Raw genomic sequence first — 14578 nt, 5'->3', positions numbered from 1 at the left:
AAAAAAAAAAATTCTAAAAAGCACAAGGTAGGCATTATTTTAAACACAAGCAGAAACACAAGTAGGTGATGATCATTATTGGTGGACAAAATGTTGCACCCATGAGATTTATGAAGAAGACATAAGAAGAGGACATGAATGGCTATGCAATTTCGACAAACTTGCGGTCATTGAACTACGTAGAAAACCTACAATCTACAGAAGTTTCAGTACTCAAGATTTTGCAATTCCAAGCATGTTTTCTAAATATTTGCTCAGTTTAAAAATGTGACTCAAAATTTCAATTCAAGGATGATGTTACCTAAAGCATATTTGTTAATTCTTACTTATCTTAATCATTTGATTTTGCGGAAAAAATATGGCAAGAAATTTGTTCTTTGAACCATTCTAGAATGTCGATCAACTATTTAAGACTTTAGATAGTGAAAACAGAACTTAGGTGGAACATGGACCCCATAAAAATGTAAATTTCCAAATATCTTAAGTTTAACCTAAATTCTTAAATTGTGCTTATTTTGTTAGGGGGATACAGAGGAGATTGTCTCAGACTCTCAGGATCTTACAAAACCAGTGCCCACAGAGTCAGCTACAATCATAGAATTTAGATCGGGGGGAATGAAATCATCTAATCAAATACAAAAATTTTCCCCACTACTAGAAGCCAATCTGCTGGCTGGTTCCCTTCCCAGTACACATGTCCCAGTACACATGACTTGGATATTAGGGAGCTTTGGCAATATCTTATTGATGGAACCTGTCAATACGGATGGGTTTTTAATTTCTTTGGAAGTCGTTAATTTCAGTATGCATAGTCAATAGCAGTACTTTATTGATATCATACTGTTTTGATGAAAAAAAGGTACAAGATTCAGTATCAAGGATTTAGGTCCCAACGGGACACCAGGATGGGATACCATCCCGTGTGTTGGGACAGGACCGTCCCACTAGAATCCCAACATCTCGATGGGGACGTCTTGGGATATCCTCTGTTCCAAGTGTCGGGATGGGACGGAACAATGGCGCATCCCATTTCATAGAAAAATTGAGACAGCCCCATCCTATGGGATTTAAAACCTTGTTCAGTATCAATATTTAAAACCTTGAAAATGAGACCTATAATAGGAACAAGTGATGAAGAAGAATAGTAGTTGATATAAGGCCTCACAGTTCTAAGACACAAGACTCTAAATACCCTTTATAATCAGTTTATGTGTATCCATTTCATTCTTTTGGAGTAGAATTATGTTACAAACCTATTAAAAGTAATATGCAATAACTATCCTAACCCAATACCCTAGGTTCTATTTGGTTGCTAAGAAAGTGATATAAAGAAATTTGTGGGCAAAAATGTTCTTAGTTGTTGTTTGGTACTGTTGTGAGGTCACACCGCCTCAGCCTTTATCTTCGGTCTCTATCATCGAATATTATTCTTAGCCAGAAACTGACGACTTCATCGGACTAATACTGACCCCTTGGATGGATCCCAACTGACAACTCTCGAAGTCCTGAAGATGTTGAGCTGTTACAAAGAGAACATGGGCTGGTGCCACCTCCCTTAAATTCCAGACAGTTACGATGAAACCCTAATGGTTACAACAAAAGGTGGTACACAAGTTAATGCCACTAATTGCCCACTATCCATGACAACATCGTGGGCCATAATTCTCCGTGGCAATTACTGATTATCAATGTAATGTACTTTTTCTCCTCTATAAAAGGGAAACAAAGAGGATCTTTCAGTAAGGGGTTTTTTTTTAACACAAAAAGGGCATTCCCTTACCAATTCTCTCTCTTTCTCTCTCTCGCTATTCCCAAAGCACCAGCTAATTTAAGCATTGGAAGATCCTCCACCGAAGAATCCTTGATGATCAGACTTTTCTTTCGGGGGCTAAAAGCATCCGGCCATCCTCGGATCTTCACCAACCACCGAGCTCCACCTCGAACTCACACCAACCTCAGCTACTCGGTCTAGAGCCTTGCGGCAATAGATTGGCATTAGGAGGGCACAACGATCCAATGATAGAGAGAGAATAATGGCAAGAACCAAGGTACATAATAACTCCAACAATTCTCACCAGCAGTCATCTCGGCGAAGCTTGGGCAGCACCATTCAAGCGTTCGCTCCATAGGGACCTATGCAATCGCCCGTGATAGTGGACCCACAATAGTTTGACACCCTGGTCTAGCAAGTCCAAGCATTAACCAATGCCATACATGAACTCCAACAGACTATTGAACAGCGACAGCCCCAGGAGCCTATCCAGCACAAGGCAGCCCCCCTCTCGACATAGCCACCAAACCCACCATCGGAGTCCAGAGGCGGCAGCAAGGGGACCACATCATTCTGCCCCTACTACACGCTGACCTTCCCATCAGGGCTCGAGGGAGGAGCGACGCCAATGCTCTCCCATTTTCCCTGGTAGGAATTCAACCTTGGGTTACTCTCCACATCCTAAGGAATCTTGCCAGGAGGAAGAGCTCAAGCAAAAAGTTCGGGACATCGAGCGTCGTCTGGACAAAGTTCAAATGGAGAGCCAAAAGAATGACTACGCACTCAGTATCAATTCCCATCCCCCCTTTTCTTGCTTTATTCTTTAGGAACAGATCTCGGATCAGTTCAAGATGCCACAAATAGAGCCATATGATGGCTCTACGGATCTCCTAGATCACTTGGAGGGCTATAAGGCCCTCATGATGATTCAGGGCATCTCTGACACCCTCGTCTGCCTCGCCTTCTCGGCTACCCTGAAGAAGGCAGCACGTGGATGGTACTCCAAACTTCAACTAGAGTCTATCTACTCTTTTGGGCAGCTCGAAAAACTCTTCGTCACCTACTTTGAAAACAATCGAGTTCAGTTTAGGAACTCGAACAGCCTTTTCTCGATCCATCAAGAAGAGAGCGAATCCTTATGCGACTATGTGGCACATTTTAACATGGCCACATTGGAGGTGTGCAATTTCAACGAATCAGTGGCGATGTCGGCGCTGAAGCAAGGCCTCCGCAACGAGCGCCTCATCTACTCTCTCAACAAAATGTTCTCGAGAGACTATGCCGACCTCTTAGTGTGGGCTTGGAAGTATGCACAAGCTAAAGAAGCCCAAACTGCACACAGGCAAGCTGAGGGAGGACAGGTTACCAATAAAAAGCGTGGGTGGGAAGATGTGCATGATCCGAGCTGAAGGAGAATCCTCTCGACCCATGAAAGCCCCTCAACCAAGTCCGCCTCAGTGCTTCAACAACTATGCTCCTTTGACCGCCCCCCAGCCTAAATTCTAATGAAAATCGAGGGCCAAGGATACCTTTATCGACCCCCACCAATGAAGTCTCCATCCACTTGGAGGAATAAGCAAAAATACTACTGCTTTCACCGGGATCATGGCCATGACATCGAGGACCGCCCCCAATTGAAGGATGAGATTGAAGCCCTCATCCAACGAGACTATCTCAACAAATATGTCTGAAAGAGACAAGATCGAGCTATCGAAGAACTGCTTCTGCACTAGCCGAATGAGGAGAAAATAATCGACCAATGACTAACATCATCAACATGATTTCAAGCCTCAGAGGCAATGGGGGGCAGAAGACCGAGTTGAAGGTCTAAAGAGGCAAAGGACCAAGGGAGTGATTTCTTTTTCTAATGATGATGTCCGAGTTCAAACTCCTCATGATGATGCTGTTGTCATATCAATGACGATAGCTAACTATCATGAAAAAGAATCCTTGTAGATAATGAAAATTTGGCAAATGTGTTATTTTATGATGCATTTCAATGAATGAGACTGCTGACTGATTGGCTAAAAAAAGTCAATACCCCCTTGGTCAGATTCTCGAAAGATTTTATAGCAGTTGAAGGGAAGATCACCCTACCAATGACTGATAGAGTAGAGCCTTAGCAAAGGAGCGTATATTTGACCTTCCTCATCGTTCGCATGCCTTTTACCTACAATGCAATCCTTGGACAACCCAAGTTGAATGCACTCTGTGCAATCCTCTTTACATACCACTTGCTGGTTAGATTCCCGACTCAAAGCAGAGTAGATGAAATCCAAGGAGACCAGATGCTCACCCGACAATGTTTCCTTACAACCATTAAAAGAAAACGGCCAATAGAAGCACTTCCAATCGAAGACCATATGGAGGACTTGGAGGAATCCCGAGGAGAGCCAACCGAGCAACTCTTAACGGTCCCCTTCGGATAGGATCCAACCCAAACAATTCGAATCAGCTCTTAGCTGACAATCGATCACAAGGATCGATTGATGATGTTTCTATAAGCAAATGAGGACATCTTCACTTACTCAGCATCGGACATGCTAGATATTCCCTCCAACATAATTGTCCACAGGTTAAATGTGAACTCGAAGCACCGACCAGTAAGACAGAAGAAGAGAAGCTTCACCTAGGAGTGACAACGAGCCATCAAAGAGGAAGTACATAAGCTTATGATAGCAGAATTCATCTGAGAAGCTCAACATCCTGAGTGGATCTCCAATATCATCATGGTTAAAAAAGCCAATAGCAAATGGAGAATCTACATAGACTATACCGACCTTAACAAGGCGTGTCCAAAAGATAACTTTCAACTCTCGAGGATCGATCAACTTGTAGATGCCACTTCGAGACACCAATTATTGAGCTTCATTGATGCTTTCTTGGGATACAATCAGATTCGGATGGCATCCGAGCACAAGAAGACCGCATTCATAACCGATAAAGGTTTGCACTATTACAAAATGATGCCTTTTGGGTTAAAGAATATAGGGGCCACATATCAACGCCTCATCAACAAGGTATTCAAACACCAAATTGGCCGCAATATGAAAGTTTACGTTGATGACATGTTCATCAAGAGCACCGAAATAGATCGGCACATTACCGACCTAGAGGAGGCATTCAGCAAGCTGAGGCAACATCAAATGAAGCCCAATCTGAACAAGTGCATCTTTGGAGTCATCTCGAAAAAGTTGCTGGGATTCATGGTGACCCAACAAGGAATAGAAGCCAACCTGAAGAAAATCCAAGTACTATCGGACATGAAGCACCCTAGTGCAAAGAAAGATGTATAGAGCCTAGCAGGTCGGGTAGTGGCTCTCAGTCGATTCATTTCAAGGTCGACCAACAAGTGCCTTTTCTTCTTCAAAGTCCTGATGTAGATGAAGACTTTTGAGTGGTCAGACGAGTGCCGAACTGCATTCGAAGAGCTCAAGCAATACCTTGGGTCCCCTCCACTCCTCTCCAAACCAATTGAAGGTGAGGAATTACTAATATACTTGGCCGTTTCACCTAACGCCATTAGCACGACCTTGGTCCGAGAAGATGTAGGCACCCAGAAGCCAATCTACTATACAAGCAAAATTCTTCGAGATGCGGAAACCAGATATTCCAAGGCTGAGAACATGATTTATGCATTAATCACTTTCGTGCACTGTCTCCGACCTTATTTTCAAGCCTACTCGAGGGTCATCCTAACCGATCAACCTTTAAAGGCAATTCTCCAAAGGATAGACACCTTTAGGCACATGGTGAAGTGCGTGATCGCGCTCGAAGAATTTGACATTAGTTTTTGTCCTTAGCCTATGATGAAAGCCCAAGCTTTAGCCGACTTCCTTGTGGACAGTACTATCCCTGATGAGGAATCGTCCTCAAAACAATCTGAAGACACTAGAGAGTTTTGCAATAGGTCCTACACGTGGATGGAGCCTTAAACTCACAAGGGTGTGGGCCCGACCTTATTCTCCCTAGTTCGAAGGAGTCATGACAGAGTACGCTCTTTGATTTGACTTCAAAGCTTCAAATAATAAAGCTGAATATAAAGCCTTAATAGTCGAACTTCACCTGGTGAAAGAGCTCACAACTTGTCGTCGGTTAGGTCGAAGGAAAGGACAAAGCTAGGGAGCCTACAATGGTGAAATATCTGCAAAAGCTCAAGATGTTCGTGGCTTTTCAAACTTTGGAGGTCTAGTAGATGCGCAAGGTGGAAAATGCCTAAGGTGACACCTTGTCTCATCTCGCCACCTCGAGGTTGCCCGACAACAACAAGAGTCTTCCTCGACCATCTACAAGCTCGAAGTATCAAAGAGCCCACGATACCATAGGTCGGACACGAGCCAAGTTGGATGGATCCCATCATCGACTATTTGGTCAAAGGAGATCTACCTACTGACCTTATTCAAGCTCGCAAAGTCAAGCGCCAATTGTTGTGGCATGTCTACTTCGAAGGAAGGCTTTATAAAGTCATTCTAGCTCCCTCTACTGCATTGCCTACAACCATCTGAAGCAGATTATGCTCTTCAAGAGGCACATGAAGGAATTTATGGCAACCATTTGGAGGTTAGGTCATTGGCCTACAAAATCATCCAACAAGGACATCATTAGCTGACTCTGTAACAGGATGCGGCTGAGCTTGTTAGAAGATGTGAGCAATGCCAGAAGTACACCAACATTCAATGAAGACCAGCAATCGAGCTCACGTCAATTGTCACCCCTTGCCCTTTGGACATGTGGGGAATTAACATCCTCGAACCGTTTTCACAGACAACTGGTCAAAGAAAGTTTTTGATCGTGAAAATCGACTATTTCATCAAGTGGATCGAAGCCGAGCCCTTGGCACAGATCACCCAGTCAAAGGCTCAGGATTTCGTATGAAAATTGATCATTTGTCAATTTGGACTCCCGCATGCCATTATCACCGACAATGGGCATCAATTTGAGAAACTCGATAGGACATCCATAGTCCAATGGAGAGGCCAAGGTAACAAATCGTACGATTTTGTAAGGATTGAAGACCCAACTCAATCAGGCAAAAGGAATGTAGGCAAAGGAGCTCTACTATATTCTTTGGGCATATCGGACGACACCTCAGACAGCAATCAGGAAGAAGCCTTGCAACCCCGCCTTTGGGGCCGAGGCGGTCATTCTGGTTGAAATCCGAATACCATCGATTAGGATGGAACACTATGACGAGCAAGAAAATCCAGATCGACTTCGGACAAATCTGGACTTGCTGGAGGAAACAAAGGAATAAGCTCGAATTAGGATGGCTTCATACTAACAATGGGTAGCCTGCTACTACAATACCCGAGTCAAAATGAAGATGCTCCGACCCAATGATCTCGTCCTTCAACGAGCCGAAGTGTCCAAGCCCACAGAGCAGGATAAGTTAGCCCCGAATTGGAAGGACCATACAGGATCACCAAGGCCATCCGACCCAGGGCGCATAAAATTGAAAACCTTGATGGCACCCTCATTTCTCGGACTTGGAATGCTTAGAATCTCTGAATGTATTATCAGCAAGACCTATAGTCATTCCTCTTTCCATTAAAAAAACATTCTTTTTTAAATGGTCATACAAGTTCAATGCAAAAAATACCAAGTTAGGCAAGTCGGATCATGATCGACGTTCCATACCCGAAGCCTTGGTTCTTTGTAATGCGTCGAGTAGAAAATGGACTAGGGGATATTCAGATATTAGTCTGAACCCCGACGACTTGGTTGGACAGAAATGACCTCTTGGAGACATCTTGGCTCAAGCCAAGACCTCCAAATTTGCATTCGGATGAGTGCTGACAATGAGGAGATATCCTGACCCAAGACAGGACCTTCACAAGATTAAGCCTCAAAAACGTACCCACAACATGCAATGTGATCAGACACTGGATGACGCTTATGACTTGGCAAAATTTCTTCACAGAAACAACTTCGAATCGACCTCGAAAAACCGACCTAGGTAGTCAATTGGCTTAGACTTTGGATTCCCTCCAAGGATCTTTACTTCAACACTAGTTCGGAAAAGTTTCAAGTCAACACAAAGACATCGGAATTTGAAAAAGTAAAGTTCATTTCATTACTTGAAAAGTTTCGTTACAAAAGTCCAAGAGAAATAAAAACAAAAGTACAAGGTTTTTAAATGTCTTCGGATGGGGCTTCAGTGGTGGGCTCAGCCACCATTTCGGTGTCAACACCAATGGTCAGCTCAACAGTGGTTAGCCCGGCAGTTGTCAGCTCGGCAATGGACTTGATCATGAATGCAGTAGGAGCCTCGAAGTCTGGGATGGGCTGAATAGTCGATCCTCCTCGGCCTCGTCCTTACTAGCTTCGAGGTCAAGCCGACTAACGTCGACTTCGAAAAATATCTGGAAAACCTAAGCTTTGCAGGCATTAAACCCGCACTCGTATGCAACCGCGGACCCCTCCACAACTTCGGCCTCAGAATCCGACAAAGTTCTTAAGTCATCTACCACCTTCAGCTTGACCTCAGCCACCGCCTTTGACTTCTCAACCTCCGCCCAAGCCTCAACCAACTTTACTTTATCTTCGGCGGCCTAATCGCTGCCCCTCTGAGCTCCAAAGCCTCCTCGACTTGGTGATCTTCCATTGTGCATCTTGGTGACACTATGCTCCACCAAAAAGCCTTTGAGTTGTCCGATCCTCTCCCGCACCGTCGGGAGATCAAACTTCACCCGAAACGTTTCCTCCTTGGCCTTCTTTTTTGCCTCCTTGACTTTTTCCTTGGCCTCCTCCATAGCCTTCTTCAGAGCTTCAACAACTTGAAGCTCTCCCTCAAGGTTCCGCTTGACTCGATTAAGGCTAATGAGTCCCTCACCAAGGACAGTGACATCATGAACCAATTGCAAAAAGAATCAAGTCAGAAGCCTTGGAAATAAGAAAAGCAAAATCAAAGTGGGTTAAGAACTTACCCCAAGGAGACCACCATACGAGGTGGCCAGAGCCTTGTCCAGAGGACAGAATTTCTTCTCCAACCAATCTGATGGCAGCAGCAACATCTTCATCAGCTCTTGGGCGAGCTGATGGTTGTGAAGAGTCGAATCGTCCCTCCATACCCTCCTTGCTAGGGTGATAAAATCCTCCTTGGTTACCGATGAGGGCCCCGCTCCAAGCCGAACTGATGGAGTCGACACTACTAGCAAAAGTGGAAGTGATCCTAACCTTGTTGGGTATAAGGTTGGTTGAAGAGCAGATGGAGTCGAAGCTCGGACTGACTCTAGAGTGGCTGGGAGAGCCGCCCTCAGCAAAAGTGTGATGACCTCAGGAACATCGTCGATCTCAATAGGGTCAGTGTTCGAGGTCCCCGCCAACCGAGTAGGAGCTGGTGAAGTTGGAAGAGCCAACGAAGCCAAAGGGGTTGGAGTTGAAGTCATCGACTTGGACTTCTTTCTCATCAAAGGCTCCCTCGGACGAACCTGACCTCTTCTTCTACAAGAAGGCTGATTTGATGGACTCCAGTGTCAGCCTCGTCACTACAAGACCGAAAACAAGAGATTAATGCAGGAGTTAGACATGACAACATAATCTACAGAGCAAACGAATTAATCATACCCCCAAGAAGCATCGGGCTAATGTCGATGCTACAGAGCGTCTGCTCGATCACAAGTTCCTTCAACTATGGCACTTCGATATCAAGCAATTTATGGCAGGCCTCTTCATCCTCGGGAAGGACTGACTTCTTATTCAAAGAAAGCCGAGGATCACCCCAAGTCCAACTAAAGCCCTAGGATTGATCCAAAGAGATAAAAAATAAACGGCTTTTCCAGCCATGGACCAAAGGAAGCCCCATGATGAACTTACAGCCCCTCCGGAGAGAGAAATAGCACCACCCTTTTTCATGGGGGTGTTTCTTGAGGATGAATATTGCTCTGAAAAGTGAGCACCTCGAAGAGATTTCAAGCCAAGTACAAAGAATTATAAAAATTATGATCACTTAAATGGAGTTCAAAGTGACCCAGGTAGGAAGAACCTAATAAAAATCAAGAAGATTGCTGGCAAAAGAATAAGAAAGGAAAGAGGGGAAGCCTATTTATACTATAGCCCGATGGTGAGATGTAAACCACCCGACCGTCGAATGTTGCCACATGGAATAAATCAGAGCCGACCAGTAATATGCCTCTTCATCGCACTACCACCTGATTCAGTCATGTAGGCCAATCCGCAAGAAGCACTATTGGGCCAATCCGTACTCGACACATGGCGACTCACGATAGGCCAATCCGTAACCGTTCAATCCCACCTCTTCAAATTGGATCGACACTCTATCTCGAGCCACCCATCCCTCATAATTATGACAGGATTCGCGAAGCGCCGCATCCCTTATAATGAGGATGCAATTCATGAAGCAACACATCGAATTGGCTCCAAAAATCTGCAAAGCGATGCATCAATTCGGTTTCGAAATTCACAAAGCGACATGATGGTTCACCTAAAATCTATGCAACTTGGATGATCCAACGAAACAAATAAAAGCCGAGGACTCATCCCAAGGACTGCTACTTCCTTCACCTGAGGCAAACACCTCAAGCTTGGAAGTGGAGGGCAACTGTTGTGGGGTTACACCGTCTCAGCCTTTATCCTCGATCTCCATCATCGAACATCATCCTCAACCAAAAACTGACAACTTCATCGGACTAATATCAACCCTATGAATGGATCCCAATCGATGCTCTTGAAGTCCCGAAGACATTGAGCCGTTACAAAGAGAACATGAGCCGGTGCCACCTCCCTCAAATTTCAGCCAATTACCACAAAATCCCTGATGGTTATAACGAAACATGACACACAAGTTAATGCCACTAATTGTCCACTACTCATGACAATATCGTGGACCATAATTCTCTGTGGCAATTATCGATTATCAGGATAACGTACTTTTTTTCTCTCTATAAAAGAGAAACATAAAAGACCCTTCGGTAAGGCTCTTTTTAAACATAAAAAGGGCACTCCCTTGCCAATTCTCTCTCTGTTCCTAAAGCTCTGACTAACTTAAGTATCGAAAGATCCTCCATCGGAGAATCTCTGATGATCAGACTTTTCTTTCAGGGCCTAAAAGCATCGAGCCATCCTCGAATCTTCACCGACCATCGAGCTCCACCTCAGACTCATGCTGACCTCAACTACTCCTCAATCCGGAGCCTTACAGTAATAGGTACTAAAAAAGACAACTTAGGGAGAGAAAATAATGAACCGAAAATTTCTCCAAAAGGTATAAATTTTTCTTCTCCAAAGACCACAAATTTGAAAGAGAATAACAAAATCAAATACAAAGTTACATGATGTCCTTTGGTGACAACATTATGGATGAAGCACTAAAAGCAAAATTACTTTGTTACTAAACGCCTAAAGCAACCCATCCCTTTTTCCTTTCAGCATAAGAAAGCCTATTGCTGCCACAAGGCTCTGGGCCAAGAAATAGCTGAGGTCAACGTGAATCCGAGGTGGAGCTCGATGGTAGGCAAAGATTTGAGGATAGCTAGATGCTCTTAGGCCGTAAAAGAAAAGACCAATCACCAGAGATTCTTCGATATAGGACCCTCCAATGCTTAAGTTAGTCGAAATTTTGAAAACAAAAAGAGATGATTGATGAGGGAGTGCCTTTTTTTTTGTTAAAAAAAACTTACCAAAGGATCCTCTATGTTTCCCTTTTATAGAGGAAAAAAAAGTATGTGAACTTGATAACCGATAACTACCATGGAGAATTAAGGTCCACAATGTTGTCATGGGTAGTGAGCAACTAGTGGCATTAACTTATGTATCATATTTTGTTGTAAACGTCAGGAATTTCATCATAACCATCCGAAATTTAAGGGAGGTGGCACTAGCCACGTTCTCCTTGTAACGGCTCAGTGCCTCTAGGACTTCGAGAGTCATCGGTTGGGATCCGTCTGCGAAGTCGGTATTAGTCTGATGAAGTCATCAATTTCTGGCTGAGGATGATGTTCAATGATGGAGACTGAGGATAAAGGCCAAGGTTGTATGACCCCACAATGCCTATAAATATAAATGAGAAATCTTATCCCTTTAGTTAGGGGTCTGAATAATCAACAACATTCTTGTCAAAGACTTAAAGATCAAGCCTTCCACCAAGAGAAAGTGTTTTACAATCTAATCTTGCTAGTTTTCTCTATGTCCTCATCACGGCAACACTTGACCTTACATCTTTCAACCTTTCAATATGTTCAAGCTCCCTATTTTATTAATCCCATCTTCATTTGCCCAGTTTAAACACTTGAACCTTCGATGGTACCCTCATCTCATACCAACACAATTCTCTAGTTTAGTATACATATAACAAAGCTATCCATATAAAGGTTCGCCGTCTCGATATCGAATCACATACCGATGAAATCCTACTATAGTGTCGATATGTAGTACGATAGGATACGGTTGCATCGATTTGGGATAGTGCAGCAATGCTGATATGGTATCGGTACGATACAATATGCCCCATATATGATGAACCATGATCCACACATTTCTCTATCGAATTATTTCTTCATAGCTTCGTCAATTGAACCTATGAGAACTTGTGTAGGTGTATATTTAGTCCCACCTCGGTTGTTCACTAAGAAGGCTTGAGTAGTTATATAGGGCTAAGAAATCTAAATAATATCTTTCGGCTAGTCTTCTTGGATGATGTCTTAGGTTGTTATAAATGGTATCAGAACTGACTCAGCCTATAACCTATATACACTAAAAGATACTGCAGTATGGGTCATTAGGACTAACTACGAGCTTGTCATGGTGTTTATAAATGGATGTATGGATTTGGATCCTTAACTTGGCAAGGATGTCAAATTTTAAATGGGGGAGTATGTGAGGATCCATATAGGCGTGTATTTAGTCTCACATCGGTTATTTATTAGAAAGATCTTGGATACTTATATAGAACCAAAAAATCCACATAATATCTTTCAGCTAGCATTTTTGGGGTGAGATCTTTAGTTGTTATAGAGCCACTCCAGAAACACCTACCAACACCAAAATTTTCTTGAGCAAATACCGCAACAAGTACAAGAAGCATCACCAAGAGCACACATTACACATTATTAGAGACTTTATACTTCCAGACGGGTATTAGAAACATATACTAGCGGCTTGATACTTCCAGCCGGGTATTAGTAACATATGTCAGCTACCGGGAAAAAACATTCCTTACAAAATCAGAATGCTCTTTAGCGAAGGCCACAAAGATATTGTCAAACCATCATACAATCACGGATAGTTAAAACAGTCTGAGTAGAATACATCAACGGCATAAGCACATGAATCATAAAAAGACAGGCAACAAATCAATCATAATGGATTTAGATATCAAGAAAGAAAGAGAAACATAACTACCAGTCTGCTCAGAGGGAGCAGCGACGCACAGGCAAATCCCATGGCTCCTCGACGCCGGCGGAAGAGAAGACTTCGATGGTCTGCCAAGAACGAAGCAATAAGATAAAGAAACAGCGATCGGACCTGAGGGAAAGAGAGTGAGAAAAAGGACTCCAACGGACCTGATACCGAAGCCACAGTTCAAAAAGGAGGAAGAATTGGAAGAGATCGATGCGGAAATTTGCAACGCCGACGACATGTTCGCGAAATTCTTTGAATGGCCGCCGCCGAGTACGAAATGGAGAAAGATTTTAAACCCTACACTACAAAGCACGAAGCAGAGAGACTACAAACGGGTTCGGATTAGATCGGATCGGGATGGACACGAACGGGACCCGACAACTTGTATTCGTCGCCTCGAGAGCAGCGAGAAGTCAGCGGATTCATCTGGAAGTCTATACGTCCGTCGAATAAACTCAAGCATTCACAAATCACAATGGAGCCGTGGGATGCACGGTAGGACCGCAGGTAGGGTTGGGTCCTCAATCCGAGAACCGATCCAAACAAGGCCTCAGATTGCTCAGACCGTTTGTTTGGGCATGGAACAAAATCAGATTGGTCCAATTCTTGTTTCTAGAAACCTGGTCAGACCGATTTGAGTGTTTTGAGTCAAAAGGATTGGATAATCCAATTCAGATCCAAATCAAACACACGTATATAATATTATTATCTTATAACAAGATTTAAAACTGTACATGGATAATGCTTACAAAAAGAAAGAAATAATTATAGTAACTAATGATTAATTCAAAAATACATATTTATGTAAAAGATACAAATGTCTGGTGCTAACCGTTAGAAAAGAAAATAACGCGCTGATGTACAGTGACTGAACATCAGCATGGTTAACTATGTTTCATTAATGGAAGCTAACCAAGATATTATTGCATGGAAACTTTCACTTTGAAGGCACTATTTTCTGTCAAAAATAGTAAGAGTTAGACATATAAGAGATTGCCTAAAGCTCATAGATATAATATTGTATGTAATAGTACTATAATTTTCTATAGACACGTAAATTGAATAATGAAAAAATTGAATTAAGTTTTGACCGGCACCAAGGGATTTCACATGCTAATCTTTTGACAATTAATCATAAGAAATCCATGATTTGAAATATATTACATAATTAATCTGTTTCTATTGATGTATTCCAAAGGATTGCCATTAGTCCTAATTTCTTCTTCATCAAGTTAATTGAAACATGAGAGGAAAAAAAATGATCTCATAAAATCATTTCTTGCATAGGATGAGATTCAATATGGATTTGATGTCTCTTATCTCCACGTAATAGTATGAAGCAAATTTTAGCATGGGCATGGGGAAAGACAAAATTTTAACCATTGGCTATGTATGTTCTCGAAATTCACCAACGAGAATAAATATTAGGGGTTTTTGATTCCTGGTCAA

The 14578-nt window shown here is 42.8% G+C and overlaps 1 protein-coding gene across 2 annotated transcripts in view; it reads right to left on the bottom strand.

The window, feature by feature from the left end:
• LOC105033902 (LL-diaminopimelate aminotransferase, chloroplastic) overlaps positions 1 to 13474 on the bottom strand; it is a 42946-nt gene extending 29472 nt beyond the window's left edge. Inside the window, exons 1-2 of one of the 2 annotated variants that reach the window (XM_010908873.4) lie at positions 13291 to 13474; positions 13127 to 13209 (exon numbers count right to left, since the gene is read on the bottom strand). In XM_010908873.4, the coding sequence (XP_010907175.1) occupies positions 13127 to 13209; positions 13291 to 13367 (160 nt within the window). In that variant the 5' untranslated portion in view covers positions 13368 to 13474. The remainder of the gene's footprint in view (positions 1 to 13126; positions 13210 to 13290) is intronic. The other variant, XM_010908874.4, reaches the window with a different exon arrangement.
• Positions 13475 to 14578: the final 1104 nt, after the last annotated feature.

The sequence above is a fragment of the Elaeis guineensis genome, chromosome 13 (assembly GCF_000442705.2).
Source record: "Elaeis guineensis isolate ETL-2024a chromosome 13, EG11, whole genome shotgun sequence".
Taxonomy (NCBI): Eukaryota; Viridiplantae; Streptophyta; class Magnoliopsida; order Arecales; family Arecaceae; genus Elaeis; species Elaeis guineensis.
This window is presented reverse-complemented; position numbering and strand designations above follow the sequence as displayed.